The sequence below is a fragment of the Triturus cristatus genome, chromosome 1_1, assembly GCF_964204655.1.
Source record: "Triturus cristatus chromosome 1_1, aTriCri1.1, whole genome shotgun sequence".
NCBI lineage: Eukaryota > Metazoa > Chordata > Amphibia > Caudata > Salamandridae > Triturus > Triturus cristatus.
This window is the reverse complement of record NC_140579.1, coordinates 832,727,152-832,744,361: the sequence shown is the minus strand read 5'-3', so window position 1 is coordinate 832,744,361 and position 17,210 is coordinate 832,727,152. Positions and strand designations below refer to the sequence as shown.

At 45.8% G+C, this 17,210-nt stretch overlaps 1 protein-coding gene across 11 annotated transcripts in view; it reads right to left on the bottom strand.

Annotated features, from left to right (window-relative positions):
• LOC146871148 (nuclear transcription factor Y subunit alpha) overlaps nucleotides 1-17,210 on the bottom strand; it is a 243,178-nt gene that overhangs the window by 10,917 nt on the left and 215,051 nt on the right. For all 11 annotated transcript variants that reach the window (XM_085650326.1, XM_085650320.1, XM_085650353.1 and 8 more), the window contains exons 5-7: nucleotides 4,751-4,856; nucleotides 4,392-4,558; nucleotides 313-486 (exon numbers count right to left, since the gene is read on the bottom strand). In XM_085650326.1, coding sequence (XP_085506452.1) covers nucleotides 313-486; nucleotides 4,392-4,558; nucleotides 4,751-4,856 — 447 coding nt within the window. The remainder of the gene's footprint in view (nucleotides 1-312; nucleotides 487-4,391; nucleotides 4,559-4,750; nucleotides 4,857-17,210) is intronic.

The window sequence follows — 17,210 nt, the reverse complement described above, 5'->3', positions numbered from 1 at the left end:
ACAAGGAGCGGAGAGACAGAGGAGGCGACAGCACAGCCAAGACAGTGCAGGCACCAGAGACAAGGCTGGCTCAACACAGAAATAGACTGGAAGTGTAGAATAGAGAAATCTCAGTCAGTGCAACAAGCAATAAAAATAACGCAAAGTAAAAATACAGCACAAATCTTTCCATCAGAAAGAGAAATGTTCTGTAGGCCCCAAAACCTACATACCTTAGGCATTGTGTAGTTTCACTCAACTACCCATGCTACCACGAAAGACTCTGCACTGTATATTTCATCTCTGCCTGCAACACTTCACCCCAAATCTTACCCTTCTCTCTTTCGGAATCTTGCCTTCTGCCTCCAGCTTGGCACGGGCTTGCCTCCTCTTTAGTATCCGGTGATACTGTTTTGCATTCACATAAAGTGGCTCCTCTTCCAGTAGTTCTGCCCCTGGCAGAGGAATCCTCTGTATGGCTGGCACAGAACCAGCTCCAGGTACCATCTATGACAGAACAGGAGACATTTTCTAATCAGAAAAGGCGCAACTATTCAGATGCACAGTAAACAAGCATTGGCATAGCCAATAGGTCTCGCTTTTGGGACCTTATAAGTATTTAGTTATGCAGCACAATATCCTTGGTGCAACATCAACTGTTGCATGGCTAAACACTTATAAGTTCCCACAGGTGAGACCTATTGTCTGTCCTAGTAAAGGTTTCCCCTTATTAGCACCACTTTAACACTCAATTACAGCAATAAGCTTCTGAAAGATGACCAATTAACCATCGGGAGGGGGCCTTCCACTGGGTAGCAACATGTTGCTGCATTTTTAGTAACATTTGAGCTAGAAACAGATTATGTTAAAATCTTGAAATCATGCGGCAGATGTATTCTTTGGCAAACCCATAACTATGCAGGAAAAACACCATGGCCTCAAAATTGCATAATTGGAATGGCCCTACCCATAAATGGAGAATATATATATATATATATATATATATATATATATATATATATATATATATACACACACACACACATACATACATATACACACACACGCACACGTACATATATACACACATATATACATACACACACTATTAAAATAAAAAAGGTCTTTCTTAAAACCAGTCTTAAGAAAACTATCTTCTAGCTGGTGAGATGAAATGTTTCGGGAGTTGGGCTGCAAAAGTATTAAAAATGTTGCCTTGGTTGGCCACATCCAGTCTAAAATGACAGACCCTTTTTGGGCTCCATCGCCGTCCTCGCCTGCACGTGAGAGTGACTCACTGATAGCAAGGGCAGCGCAGCACAGAAACCTACGCAGTCTAAATACCTAGGTATAAAATCATATATTTTAAAGGTGCGTTAACAAACCACTGCTGTGTCTGATCTACCAGGCCATCTCCAAAGTTGATCAAAACAACGGTGAACCATTCTCTCATGTGTCAAGTTCGGATGTTTAAGCCAACTGGAGGACAGTTTCCCAACCGACACAGCTTGCAAAAAATGGTGCTTTTAGAGACAAACTTCAGCCCAGTGTTACCGTAATTTAAAATTATAACATAGCTCGGAAAAATAATCCATCATGATCATTGGTCTTAGATTGACACTATTTTCTTCCATTCAAGTCCTTAATTTGCCGGTTTATAGAAATGCAGAGGATGGGGGAAATACATAACTGCCAAACAATGGAGGTCGAGAAATGTTACTATCCGACAACAACTCTAAGATATCGGCACGATTGGAGTGTCAATCACCAACACAGACTTGGGGGTTGTAACTGGATGTTGTCAAAGGGCCCAACCTTCAAAAATATCAAGGGCGTCATTAAAGTGGGCTACCTCCACTAAAACCGGAATAGTTGTTTCACCAGAATTACAACAGAAAAAAAAGACCCAGTTCATACCAGCCAGAAACTTTACACTGGACATAGAAATGGAGCAAGCATTGGTAGAGCCAATAGGTCTTGGCATTTAAAAGGGGAGATCTGACTTACTGGGTTTGCCAATGCTTCTTTGATTTAACATTACCTTTTTCAAAGGGTCGTTCGCCATATTGGAAAGGTAAACACACGTTCGTTCACATGGAGGCCATTATGGAACAGTTTGTATGCATTCCCTGATTGCCACTTTGTGCATCATGCCTTGTGACAGGCCAGATGTCATTTCTGCTATTTTATCATTCCAACATGTCCGGCAGCAGTTTTTGAAAAGTAAAGTAAAAATGAAAAACTACGTTGGAACATGAGAATCCTGGTATCACTTTGGAGTTGCCATGCCCCCATCGGGTCGCTGGTGTTGGATCAACGGGAGTGGGGAGTTAACAGGAGCAGTCGTGGGGGATGGGGAGATAAGAACACACACATAACTGAATCACAAAGTTACTGTAGGGGTGCATACTAAAAGGAACATCGAAATAGGTGCTAACAGTTAGAAAGTGCACGCACTCCAAGGAGAACAATGCTAGAACTAAGGGTTCAATTCCCCAACTTTTTGCGCACTTAAGTTCTCCTGGGGTGCGCTGAAAGGACTGGTACAATTTTCCACTGGTCACTCTTCCTTACAGTCCAGGTGGCAGGCTGGCATTTCCGCTTCTCAAGTTGGTTTCATATTTCCCCATGCTGGTTCCCCCTGAACCTGCAAAAAGAAAACGTGCGGCCGCGACCGGGAGTTGTGTGCGCGGGCGCAAATATAAAAAAAACACAAGCCTCCAGGCGTGGATTTTGACACAAGAAAAGTTACCACTGCAGCATTCTCAGAACATTTTTGTACCAAATTTTTAAGGAATGTTACTCCCACTCGCTAGGTTTCTGTTTTAATGTTTCATCACGTTGAGGAATTTCGAGCTCGGCTGGAAAACAAGGTTTTAAAAACAAGTTCCGTAGGACGGAGTGTTTAGACACTGATGCAGCCCAGGCAACGCTGAACGGTATTCACTAGTGGTATCTGTGCAATGATTGAATATCACAGACAACTATGTTTAGATTAGGACCTAAAGAGATGTAGAAAATGCCAACCCCCACATTAAACTTCCCTTCTGTTTGCACACCACAGCATTTTATTTAACTGACATGTACGCCCGCACAAAGATAGTAGCGAACCTGGATGCCTATTCGTAACCATGTGTGTTGCATGAAACACCTAAACTATTATCTTAACTCTGGAGACTAAAATGAGTGCTGGATATCCATATTTACTGGCATTAAGGAAGACAAAATATAATCGGAAAGCTTGCGACAAATGTATTTCGCCAAAACGTGAGGGGTGGTAATGTCTTGTGTTTCGCTCAACGGTAAAACATTGGATGAGCTAAGGAAAGAGCTGCAAAGCAAGAGGAATCCACAGGGAGACTGACCATCGTAACCCTACTGGCAAAATGAACTAATGCATCCCCTGCAGATACCTGTGCTGGACCTCGTTCGTGGTCACCGGTTCGAATCCAGTAGGGTCTACATAGTTTTTCGTACTTCCAAGCTCGATAAAATATGTCACATTAACTTAGGAAAGGACATCTGTTAGCATCAAGATGCCCCAAAGGCTGAGCATGCAATTTAGGAAAGCATGTAATGTTAGCCCATCTTTCAGGACGAGGGGAGGAAAGGATCTCCCTTGGGAGACATGCCTATGTTTGCATTTAATTTGGAATTATCGGAACAGGAGCTGGTACACTACTATCTCTTATACATATGCTAGTGAAGTAAGAACCGGCGTACAGCGGAGAGCCTTTGCTTTGTTGGCAGGCCTAGAAAACCGTCCATAGTGCATGTCACTAACGAGTTACAATCAAACACTAGCCAGATGGCGCACAGCCAATTTTATTTTCAGCTCTCTATAAACAACAAGCATTGGCCGCGCGGCCGTGAAAATGACGATCAAGCACGGCGGAGTAAGACACATGGCAGCTGCGCGCGTGCACGCTCACGTGCACGCTTTAGGCCACAGGCAGCACTTGGAAAACCTGCATACAAAATGTCTCAGTCAGACCAGCGCATGCGCTGGATCAGGTGAGACCTAAAAAGGAAAGCACAGGAGGGTGAGGAAAGTTATGTTTCTAGAAACAGACATATGACAACCATAGTTTAACATTAAAGAAAAGGCACAAACAACTTGCTTCTGAGTACATGAAGCGTTGGTAACCGGTATCGTACAGTTCATAGGATACATCGCTCACCCCAAAGTTTAAAGAGTAACACAAAAGAAAGCACAGCTGAAGTGCTCTAGGAACAGAATGATTCAAGCTTCCAGTAATACTTTAGGGAAAACAGGAAGTCAAAGAGCCATAAAATGCAAAAAGTGTTTAAATGTCACTTTAACCGCACTGCAATTAATGTGACTTGCAATCTTCAAATCTGTTATTCTGCGTTGAGACACCCCATGTATTTGTGCTAGATAAAATTCTTACCATCACCATGCCGCCAGAATTCACCATGTTGCCAGAGACTGGAAGCGTGACAGTAACGGTGCCTTGCCCACTGGAGGTCGTATTGGTGTTGCCTCCAGCTTGAACAATCTGTGCTCCTGCTAAACTGGATGCCGGGATGGTGATCATGCCTGTAACAGGGACTGTAACTAAACAACAAAACAAGAGGGAAATACACAAAGAACAGAGTAATAGCATTAATCCTGTGTCTGTTCCAGTTATCATCCGGCCTAAACAGGCATTTGAAAAGAACATAGCACAAAAACGTCCATACAAATTTAGAACAGAGCCCCGTTTACAAAGTTCAAACTAGGACAGTTCCCCACTCATGTCTGCAGTACCTTGCTGTAGGATGGTGCCATCAGCATTGACCGGCTGGTATACAATGGTCTGCCCTTCTGCAGTCTGTGCCACTTGTTGGCCCTGGACAGTGATCTGCTGCTGACCCTGATGGAACACAACCAGAGCACCAACAAGGATTTTAAGTACAGGGGAAGATGTATTCGACATCTGGCTACTAAACGTAACGCTGGCTGAATAATGCAGAGTATTTTCCAACCCAACATTAACACTGGCAAAATGTCAACTATCTACCAAGAACTACATTCTATCTATTAGACTAAAGAATTGTCGCCATGAACAATGCATCAGTGAGAAGGTGACCAATACGTATGCACAAATAACGAAAGGAAACACTAAATCATCTCAATGGAACACTAAAATTAAGGAAATGCTATTTACTTGTAAGCCTAGTTATCCATCCTACGAATTTTCACTTAAATCATGAACACTGAACACATCAGCCTAAAGGTATGATCCAAGAACACTGTCAACTCCACAAGACAAACTTGTCTCAAGTATATAAGCCAATCTCAATGTGGCGTTTTTCCAAAAGTGTCAAATTAAACCCCAAGTCACAAATTCATTTCGGTGTCTCTCTTTAAAGGATCCTTAGCTCTTTTGCTGTCAGTCCATGTCCACAATCCTCACTCTCCAAAGTGGTATACCTCTCGGTGATGAAGTCAGTGAATATTTGCATGAAGACTAAATATGATTTTAAGTTACTAACATTACTTGATCATGGCATTTTCACCAATATTCACGATAAATAAGCAAGCTCTTGCGAGACACTGATGGCACAGCAAAGGGTACATGATTCGGTCAAGTACACTCCTTACACAGCCAAAATGAAAGCACAAGAGGTCACCACTGCCACTCAATTCTGAATCACTCAAGTTAAATGCTTTCACAGGACATCAATTAGATTTTGTAGTAGACAACCCATATGATGTAGAAATGTGTTATGACAAATAGTATGGTACAGTGTTCAACCTATAATCAATATTCTCCCATCAATGATCTGTTAAAATTTTAATAAAATAGTTTTATTAAGAAAAAAAAATGCTCACCTCCAATCTGATAAGCAGAAAAAAACACTTGGAAGAGCAAAACAGTGAGGACAGCTATATAGTAGGATAGTTTGTCAATTAAATTACAGTAACTTGTCAAATATATGGACTGAGCGCATAGTGACTGCGCTTAAGATGTCAGTAACTGGACTGATCTAAAAAGTTTGTTTTGAGTTACTCTTTCTTTAGTACAGTGGGTTCTTCATCTTCACGACACTTTTACTGATTTTCGTTCAAGGTTCTTCAGAATACAATACGGTGTATGTCAAGTAATATTTTGCAGTTGCCATCCTTTACTTCTGTGACTGAGCACAATCTCTATATTTCACGAACTCTCCGAATGGTATCCAGTATAGCTATTTTCCATGAGAGAAAGGCTTATTTAGATAGGATTCAAATGGTCGCCGCAATGCTTTCAAATGTGTTACAGGGGATTGGCTTTATGATTGGAGAAAATACCATGCCAAGCCCTTCAGGAAAGTTCTTAATCTCCAGAACAGTGAAGAAAGTTTTGAAAGGGTATTCTGTAACGTTGGCTAACTACAATTTTACACTTCAAGGGGTCAACCGATCTTCAGATGCGCTAAAAGTAAAATCACTACTATTTGAAATATTAAGCTGACCTTGTGGATGTCAGACATCAAGCCATATGCACTCTGGCATACCGAAGGACATTAGGAGGCAACAGCGTTAAATACTGAAGGATCATGCCCTATGCACTAGAAAGTAAACCTAGTCTGCTCTGTAGTCACCGGAGTGACTGCTTTGATAAGTAAACCGGATCTGTAAACCACCACTGACATATCCATTCTGAGCCATCAAGGGCAATTCTAGTCTTTAAGCAAAATCAGTGGAAAAGCATAACATATATACATACTCAAGTCCTTGCTTAAAGCAGCAACAGTTCACTTTCTTTCATCTGGCTCTTGGAGTCTGATGTGAAGTTTTGGCATTCTGCATTTTCTGCTATGAGAATAAGTTTACGTGAGGTTGTTCCGAGATGAACTTAAGAAATCTGGGCAACTACAATAGCAAAATCTGTATATTTTATAAATATGGTACAGATATGTGCCAGGAGGTATGGGTGCAGCGCTTTCATGTGGAACTTTTCCCTTTTTTACTGAGAACTTTGTAGTTTGTGCATTCACAGTGTCTCTGAAATATTTTGACATTACCTAGGTAGATGCATTTGGCATGGTAATAAGTGGTACTGGATCCACAGCCTGTGTAATGTACAGTGTGCTTTTTTTGCAGTTCCTTCAGAGTGAATGTTTGTAGTGTGTATACTACATTGCTAGGCGCGGTTTTCAGAGCACACCACTAGCCACAAGAGAGAGAAACTACGTTTTTGTTATTTTCTTGCCAATCTTCAAGATGTGAAGCAATGAGTTTGTAATGGTACGGGTGAAGACGGTTTGGATGTTTGGATTATTCATTTGACCATTTAGACTTTTGTATACAAAATTTTAAAAAACACTTATTAAAGCGAATCATTGTAAAGTAAATTAAAAAAAAAATGTGGAGTACACCGACAGTCAAGTGCCCAGAGATAAAGGATACAAGTGAAAGACTAAAATATACAGCTTTACAGATTAAACCCATCCAACCAAACATTTTACTCAATTAGCATGATTTAGGTATTTTATATTCAAAGGTCTATGCCCCCGACATTCCTTATAATGGAACTATTTTTCTCATTGCATAGTGCAGCAGTGGTTAAAATGGAACACCTGATGCAGACTATAGAGGAAGCAGTAATCGGAAAGTAAAGGAGAAGAAATCAGTAGCACGTCACTGAGGAACAGTTGTCTTGTGCTCAATTTTGTTACAGCCCATCTTTTTAGGCCGGTTCTAAGTGCAGCGAGCATTCTGTATTAGGATATGCACTGGAAGCCCCTCCCACTCTGCCCAAATTGGTCATTGGCTTGTGTCATTGTCCTTCATAAATGCTCGCTTCAGATTCGTAAGTAGGCTTGTTAGTCCCTCCTTAGTACCACCTGGTCTGCATTTGTTACCGCCCATAACTGTACCTTTTACTTGGCTTGTTACACGGTCGGCATATGTGGGTGAGCACCATTTTGTTTATTGAATATGGGGACAAACAATGGCAGCTGCTTTTTTGTTGTATTTGCAGTGCACCAACTGCTTTTCGTATAGAGCGCTGTGCCGTTCTAACTTTAAAAGCAGGTGCCCCCTACCCCCACAGCACAATGGCGAATCCTTCTTTCCATATAGAATGACTTTTTTTTAGAAGAATGCGTCTACTTCATGGACACTGCGCGTTGTTTCACCTGTTCTTTTTTAAACAAAAATTGCATGCTGAGTGCAGCGCCCGCTTTAGGGACACCGCGCTCTTGTTTCTTTTTTTGGGGGGGGGGGGGGGGGGGGGGGGGGGTTCGGGGGAGACTTTAATGGTGAGCACAGTGCATACTTCAGGGACACCGCCCTCTACAATACAATAGGTCTTGCTTTTGCTAAAGTTTGACCTATTGGTATTGTAAATGACGATGCCTTTTAATATTATAAAAGGCATTGCCATTTACAATGCCAATAGCTCAAAATCTCGCTATTGCAGGACCTAATGCATTGTAAGGAATATGCTACTTACCAGTATGCATCTGTTCTTGGCATGTAGAGCTGCAGAGTTGTACACTTAGCATAGATCGCCATCTGGTGTTGGGCCCGGATGTTTGCAGTTTGTTTTTGTTCTTTGGACAGTCTTTGGAAGTCACGAGTTCGGTGACTCCTCCTTCGGTCCGTACTGCGCATGGGCTTCGGCTCCATCCTCAGATTGTTTTTCGCCAACAGGGAAATGATGGAGCGTAGTGATAACAGTGAGAAACCCATGTGTGTTGTATCTAAATAAGATGGACTGGAACGGATACAGGTAGCCGGGGAGGCGGGTGGGCGTGTACAACTCTGCAGCTCTACATGCCAATAACAGATGCATACTGGTAAGTAGCATATTCCGTTCGAGGCACATGAGCTGCAGATTGTACACTTAGCATAGATTATATAGCAGTACCCAACCTTAGCGGCGACCACCGGTATCCGTTGCAGCGGTTTGAAAAAGTGTCTTTAGTACAGCCTGGCCCACACTAGCTTGTTGCTTGGAATGCACGTCTACACAGTAATGTTTTGTGAAGGTGTGCGGTGTTGACCATGTGGCTGCTTTGCAGATGTCATCTAAGGGTATGTTCCCTAAAAAAGCCATAGAAGCCCCTAACTTTCTAGTAGAGTGGGCTTTAGGTGGAACAGATAATGTTCTTTTTGCCTTTTGATAGCAAATTTGTATGCACTTTACAATCCACCTAGCTATCCCCGATTTAGAGATGGGGTTGCCTTTATGTGGTGGAGAGAAGGAAACAAACAATTGTTTAGTTTTCCTGAAGGGTTGTGTTCTCTGTATGTAGTACAGTAAAGCCCTCTTAACATCAAGTGTATGTGGAGCCCTTTCCGCAACAGATTGAGGTTGCGAGAAAAAAACAGGTAATTCCACCGATTGATCGAGATGGAAGGGGGAAATGACCTTGGGCAGAAACTTTGGATTTGTACGAAGTATCACTTTGCTGTGATGTATTTGTAAGAAGGGTTCCTGTATAGTGAACGCTTGTATTTCACCAACCCTTCTAAGGGAAGTGATAGCTACGAGGAAAGCGGTTTTCCAGGTGAGGAACTGTAGCTCACATTTATGCATTGGTTCGAAGGGCGGACCCATTAGCCTTGTAAGAACTACATTTAGATTCCATACAGGGGAAGGTGGTGCCCTGGGAGGAATTACTCGTTTAAGGCCTACCATAAAGGCTTTAATAGCGGGCACTCTGAACAGTGATAAATGCTGTCTGTTTTGTAGGTAAGCAGCAATCGCTGCTAGGTGTAGGCGTATGGATGAATATGCCAGGTTACACCTTTGGAGATGGAGTAGATAGCATATGATGTGCTGTATGGATGCATCTAAAGGATTGATTGTATTGTTACGGCATTAAACAACAAATCTCTTCCACTTTGCGGCATAGCATGCTCGAGTGGTAGGACGTCTGGCTTCCTTGATAATGTTCATGCAATCAGGGGGAAGGTTAAGGTACCCAAATTCTAAGATTTCAGGAGCCAGATCGCAAGGTTGAGCTGAGCTGGGTCCGGGTGCCTGATTTCTCCATGGTTCTGAGTTAGGAGGCATGGGGACAGGTGCAGTTTTTGATGTGGTACTACCGAGAGCTGTAGTAGTGTGGTGTACCACGGCTGCCTGGCCCATGTTGGAGCTACCAGAACGAGTGTGAGGGAGTGCTGTTGGAGCTTCCTTACCACTAATGGAATTAGCGGGAGAGGTGGAAAGGCGTATGCAAATTTGCCTGACCAGTTCATCCATATCGCATTGCCTTTGGACAATGGGTGTGAGTATCTGGCGGCGAAGCTTGGGCATTTTTTGTTTTCGTGGGTGGCGAAGAGGTCTATCTGAGGATGCCCCCACTTGTGGAAGAATGGGCGAAGAACTTGTGGATGCAGTTCCCATTCGTGTAGTTGTTGCGTTTGTCTGCTGAGCAGATCTGCCATGGTGTTTTGTACGCCTGGAACGTGCTGTGCCAGGAGAAAGATGTTTTGAGGAATTGCCCATCTCCATATGCTCTGGGCTAAGCGGGAGAGCTGGGGAGTGTGTGTCCCCCCCTGTTTTTGGATATAATACATTGCAGTCATATTGTCTGTGCGAATGAGGACTGCTTTTGCTGAAATCTGTTTTTGAAAGGATTTTAGGGCTAGAAAGATCGCCAAGAGCTCCAGATGGTTGATGTGGAGCGACTTTTGCTGTGGCGTCCATAGACCTTGCATTGTGAGGTGTAAGAGGTGCGCTCCCCAGCCGGAGAGCGATGCGTCCGCTGTTAGAATCACCTGAGGAACCGGGTCCAGGAACGGCCGCCCTTTGGAAAGGTTTGTGGTGTTCCACCACTGCAGAGAGTGATGGGTGCGGCCGTCTACCAACACCAGATCCGTCAGCTGTCCTTGGGCCTGGTTCCACTGTTGTGCTAGGCACTCTTGAAGTGGACGGATGTGGAGTCTTGCATGGGGCACTATGAAGATGCAAGATGCCATCATCCCTATGAGCTTCATAAACACTCTTGCTGGAAGAGAGTGCTGAGGAAGGAACGTTTGGCGCAAGGCTTGTATGCTTGCGATTCTGGCTGAGTTTGGATACGCAATAGCTTTGGAGGTGTCTATAGTGGCCCCGAGATATTGCTTTGTGTGAGATGGTAGGAGGTGGGACTTTTGGTAGTTCACCGTGAAGCCTAGCTGGTGGAGCAGTTGGATGGTGCTGTTGGTATGTTGCACGCATTGGTTGTAGGACGCGGCTTTTATGAGCCAGTCGTCTAAGTAAGGGAAGACGTGAATACGTTGACGTCTGAGGTGTACAACTGCCAGGCATTTGGTAAACAACCGTGGTGCGGTGGTGACCCCGAAGGGGAGAACTGTGAACTGGTAATGTTGACCGTCCACCACAAACCTGAGGTACTTCCTGTGAGAAGGGTGTATTGGAATGTGAAAGTATGCGTCTTTCAGATCCAAGGTAGTGAGAAAGTCTCCTTGAGAGAGGAGCGGGAGGACTTGTTGTAGGGTGACCATGTGAAAATGGTCTGAATGTATGTATGCATTTAGAGGCCGGAGGTCCAGAATGGGCCTCAGGGTCCCGTCTTTCTTTGGTATCAGGAAATACAGAGAGTAGACCCCTAGATTTTGCTGATTGCCGGGGACCTGCTCTATAGCGTGTTTTTGGAGGAGGGAGAGCACCTCCTGTTTGAGCAGTGTGGAATGTTCTTGAGACATTGGACGGTGCCTTGGTGGGATATTGGGTGGGGTAGAAGTTAGCTCGAGACAGTACCCTGACCGAATAATTTGGGTCACCCATTTGTCCGATGTTATGGATTCCCATGCGTGGATAAAGTTTTGTAGTCTGCCCCCGACCGGAGTGGGATGGTCTGGGGGGAGCGGAGGGAAGTCATTGTGCGGGCGGGGTGGCAGAACGGGTGGTGTTAGTTTTGCCCCTGCCCTTATTGTTGCCTCTGTATCCACCCCTTTGGTAGCCCTTTGAGAAGGTATTTTGAGGAGGGGACTTGTAGGAGGTAGAGGCGCTATCGGTGGAGTAGCCTCTGCCTGTGCCACGAAAGGATGAGCACCGAAAGGAGCGTTTAGGGGTTTGTGATTGTAATGCCCCCATAGACTTTGCTGTGTCTGTGTCCTTTTTTCGAATGCTTCGTCTACCTTTGGCCCGAAGAGATTTTGTTGGTCAAAGGGGTGATTTAGAATGGATGCCTGGACTTCTGGCTTGAACCCTGAGATCCTGAGCCAGGCATGACGACGAAGCAGGACATTAGTATTTATGGCTCTAGAAGCAGTGTCGGCTGCATCGAGGGCACATTTGATGGAGGTGTTAATAATTAGCTTTCCCTCCTGTATCAGGTCATGAGCTTTACGTTTGTGTTTTTCTGGGAGGTGCTGCATAAGAGCCTCAAGCTCATCGTAGTGTGCTCTGTCATAACGCGCAAGCAGCGCTTGTGTATTCGCAATGCGCCAGATGTTCCCGGCTTGCGAAGCGGTGCGTTTACCAGACGCATCTAGAAGTTTGGATTCCTTATCTGGCGGTGGGGCCTCGCCTGAGGACTGAGAGTTAGACCGCTTTCTAGCTGTGGACACAACTAGGGAATCTAAGGGAGCAGGGCCCTTAATGTATGTAGGGTCTGTGGGTGCCGCCTTGTACTTTTTTTTCTATTCTAGGGTTTAAGACCCTGGCCCTGACAGGGTCTTTGAACACCTCTGCAGCATGCTTGGTGACACCCTTAAGCATGGGCAAGATAGCTGTGGACTTGTCCTGAATATCAAATGTATCCAGTAAGAAGTCGTCTTCCACTGGTTCACTATGCATTTCCACCCCATGGTAGTGTGCTGCTCTCTGCACTAAGTGGTGAAACCCTAGTGAGTCCTCTGGAGGAGATGGCCTGGATGGGTAGAGGTCGTCCTGAGGCACATCCGGTATGTCAGGGTTTTGGTAATCTTCCCATGGGTCTGGGGTCCCCGGTGGAGTGGGGTCCATTGGGGCGTCCGCCGAGTCATAATCTGGATCCCCGTAATCCGGATCTGGGGACGGGGTCTGGGAATGATGAGGCAAGGGTGGCGGAGACCTGGGAGGGGGAGGAGGTGGAAGAGGAGGAGGAGGTAGTGGGGAGGGCACTGTGAGAGGAGATGTGGCAGAGTCCTTCCGCTTAGGCGGTGGAGGAGGAGCTGGCGTGTCAAGACGTCGTTTCTTGACAGCTAAAGTCAATAGCCCAGTCTTTGGATCCTTAGATAAGGTCTTTTGATAAGGATCTGGTGTAAAAAGGTCCAGTGGCGCCGAATCGTCCGCTGGCGCCGATGTTTTCGGAGCCGAGGATTTTGGTGTTCTCTCTGCGCCATGCCTTTTTAGAACCTCCGTTTTTTTCGGCGTAGAGGTAGTTTTCGGCGCCGGAGCGTCGGTGCCGAGGGATTTGTGTTTGTGTTTTGTCGGCACCGAGAGTCCAGGCTTCGGCACCGGTGGCTTCGGAGTCGACCTGGGCGTTACTTTCTTCGGTGCCGAACGGTGTTTATCGGCACCAGGCGTCGGCTGGCTCGAGCCCGAGCTGCCGTGAGACTTGAGGCTTCGACACCGGGCCCGAAGGTGGGGTGATAGAAGCTGCGTGCTTGGTTTTACCCAGGCCTGCCGGCGAGGGTGTAACCGGAGTCTCTTTGGTTTTGGGGGTGGGAGGGGGTAAAGTACTCACGACCCTCTGCGCCGGTGTGATGTCCTCCACGTCGGAGTCGTCGGCCTCGGAAGCGCTGACGACGTCTTCCTCCTGCTCGGTGTGTTGTTGCCCCAAAGCTCCGGTGTCGTCTCCGAAGATGTCCGGTGGAGCCGCGGTCGATGTGTGCGCCATGGTGCGTCGAGCTCTTCGATCCCGGATGGTCTTTTTTGATCGAAAAGACTTACAGGCGGGGCAGTGTCTGGCCTCGTGTTCTGGAGAGAGGCAAAGGTTACACACCTGATGAGGGCGGTGTGGGGGAAATTTAGACCCACATTTTGGGCACTTTTTGAACGGAGTCCTTTCCATCGGCCGGGACCGGAGTCGAGGAGGGCCCGAAGGCCGGTGCCGATGTGAGGAATGGAGAAAAGTGCCGCTTCGAGAGATGAAGATTGATGAAGAAACTCGAAGAACGAGGATTTTCCGTCGAGGCTGGAACCGTAGAAGTTCGAAGCCGGAGCACGAAGTATCACATCCGAGCCCGATGGCGGAAAAAAACAATCTAAGGATGGAGCCGAAGCCCATGCGCAGTACGGACCGAAGGAGGAGTCACCGAACTCGTGACTTCCAAAGACTGTCCAAAGAACAAAAACAAACTGCAAACATCCGGGCCCAACACCAGATGGCGATCTATGCCAAGTGTACAATCTGCAGCTCATATGCCTCGAACACGCTTGTTTCCCCAGAGTTACCTGTTAACTTGAATCACCAAGTTTCTCCAGAACGTCCTTTTTGAAATCCTAACATTGTCGAAAATGGTTCGATGATGACAAGTTTCACACTTCGATGGTTAAGCTTAGCTACCAGTGCTTGAGAACCGATGGGAGTTATTTCTAATAGGACCGACAGTTGGCCTTATTGTCGCCATTTGCTGATAGATGTTCTGAGATACAAGATACCCAAGTATTGACTAACACAGAATAACATGCCATGACACTAACAATTCTATGAGTTAAATCCTTAATGTCAGACATTAAGAAATACCACAGCATAGACATACAAAGGAACAGAAGTTCAAGTGCTATCTAAGTTGAGTGATTGATATATGAACTTAGTGAAAGAATCACAGTCACCCATATACTCTGAGTCACTCATTCACATTTCATTTCTGCCATTAACACATGAAGGCAAAGGTGTAATTAAGATACTTTGATTTTAAAGTCTTTTTACATTTTGCACTTCTAATCAGTATTAACCCCCTCTACCTCCAACTTTCCCTTAACTGAATTAAAATTTAAATAAAAATAAATAAGATATATATATATATATATATATATATATATATATATCTATCGACAACCAAAGTTACCCTTAGTGAAGACGCCACCAGTTGGGCGGGAAATCCTTATTTATTGCAGAGAGCAGCGGCAACAGCTCCCAACTGAAAACCATAACATACAGCCAAACGCGTTTCAGACAATTCAGTCCTTGTTCACTGGCTCCTTACAGCTACATCAGCAATTGTGGGAGACTAGTTTTTAAACCATCAAGTCCCGCCCCAGTGGGCGTGAGCCTTCATTGCATCTTGGTACTTGTTGTCTTCCTCACAGTTAATCCCTAGTGGGTGCTGCAATGTCTGTAACGGCAAATCTTACTTCCCAAGTGGGGTGAATAAAAGATGGGAAACTGCACCAAAGCCATTACCTCGCTCCACAATACTGGGCTCTCATTGCTCGTGCTTCAAGCGCTGCAGAACCGCATTTAAGCGGCGGGGCGTCTTCGCGACTGGGGCCAGCCGCTAAATATACCAACAACCAAAGTTACCCTTAGTGAAGACTGCATCAGTTGAGAGGGCAATCCTTATTTATTGCCGAGAGCAGCGGCAACAGCTCCCAACTGAAATCCATAATATACAGCCAAACGCGTGTGACAATTTCAGTCCTTGTTTACTGGCTCCTTACAGCTACATCAGCAATTGTGGGCAACTCGTTTTTTTTTTATTTTTAAACAAATTTTATTTGTCTAGTTTCACATATATTGCAGGGCTCTGCACTCCAGACACATCTGCACACATCAAACATACATTGATAATGACTTAAGACGTTTGCAGGTATTAGCGAACCACATTATAACAAATCCCCCCGCCCCCCCCTCCACCAGATTGCGCCGATGCCACATAAACCTGTCCATCGCATAACATCACAACCGGGGAAACTAGTCCCTCCGAGCCATCCCACCACCGTCCAAGAAAGTGCCTGTGAATTAGTCCGGCAAGCGTGCCTCTACTTCTTGGTGGGTCCAATAATAGACCCCGGTAGTCTGCCCACCGCTTCCATATCTTAAAGTGTTTGCGTGGGCACCCCCTGGCGAGGAAAACGGGTTGTTCTAACCCCATACAAAAATCTAGCCCATTTTTCCATGCAGCCACCGATGGGGCCCTAGGTGCCTTCCAGGCCCTGGCAATATCCCTTTTGGCTAATGTGAGGACCAGTTGTAAGAGGTGACGTTTATAAATATTACCCCCCACTCGCTCCTCAATACCATGTGGCAGGGCCAATTGCGGCGTGCGGGGGTGCTCCCATCCCAATACCTCAGAGAGGCAGGAGTATACCCCTCTCCAAAAGCAATTTAATGATAGGCAGCTCCAGACCGTGTGTATAAGTACCGTCCTTCCGATGACAACGAAGGCACTCGGGAGAGGCGATCATTCCCGCCTTCCACAGACGCACTCTGGTGAAATACACCCTGTGCAAGTACTTGAACTGCACTAGCCGTAGGCACATTGCTATCGCTGCCCCCCCCGCGGGCCGCTAGGGCCCCAGCCCAGTCCTCCTCCAATGCACCCACGTCTTCCTCCCAAGCACTCCCAAGCCTCTGTAGGTTGGGGGAGAAGTGAATGACCAACGACCGATATATTCGGGAGATCTTGCGATCCGGGAGGTCCCCCATGAAGACCTTCGACTCTATGGGGCTAAAGTCGGGTAGGGACTTCAGGCCCTCCAAGCTAGGGGATAGGGCGTGCCTAAGTTGTAGGTAGCGGTAAAACTGGGAGCACGGCATCGCATACTCCTCCTGTAGTTCCTGGAAGCATTTAAGTGTCAAGTCCTCATAACATCCCCCAGAACTGAGATGCCTATTGTGTCCCATCCACGGAAGCCCTGCAGCGCTGCCAGTTGAGGTAAACGCCCGTTGTCCCAAAGGGGGGTCTCACGGGTCAAAGTGTTCCACCACCCTAAGGGAGAAACGTTTTTAAACCATCAAGTCTCGCCCCAGTGGGCGTGAGCCTGCACTGCATCTTGGTACTTGTCTTCCTCACAGTTAATCCCTAGTGGATGCTGCAATGTCTAATGGCAAATCTCACTTCTCTCAGTGCTCGTGCTTAAAGCGCTGCAGAACCGCGTTCAAGTGGCAGGGCGTCTTCACGACTGGGGCCAGCCACTAAAAATACCAACAACATAAGATATTGTATATTTACCTAGAGACTGCTATTACCATAATGCATCACTGGCTTACGCCCAAGGAGGCAGGACCACACGCTCATTGGGGCGAGACTGTCATTAAAAGCAGGTGTTCTACGTAATGGAGAATGTGTTATCCAGTTTGTTGCGCTCAATGGCAAGTTTGAACAAGGGCGAATGCCCGAAACGCGTAGA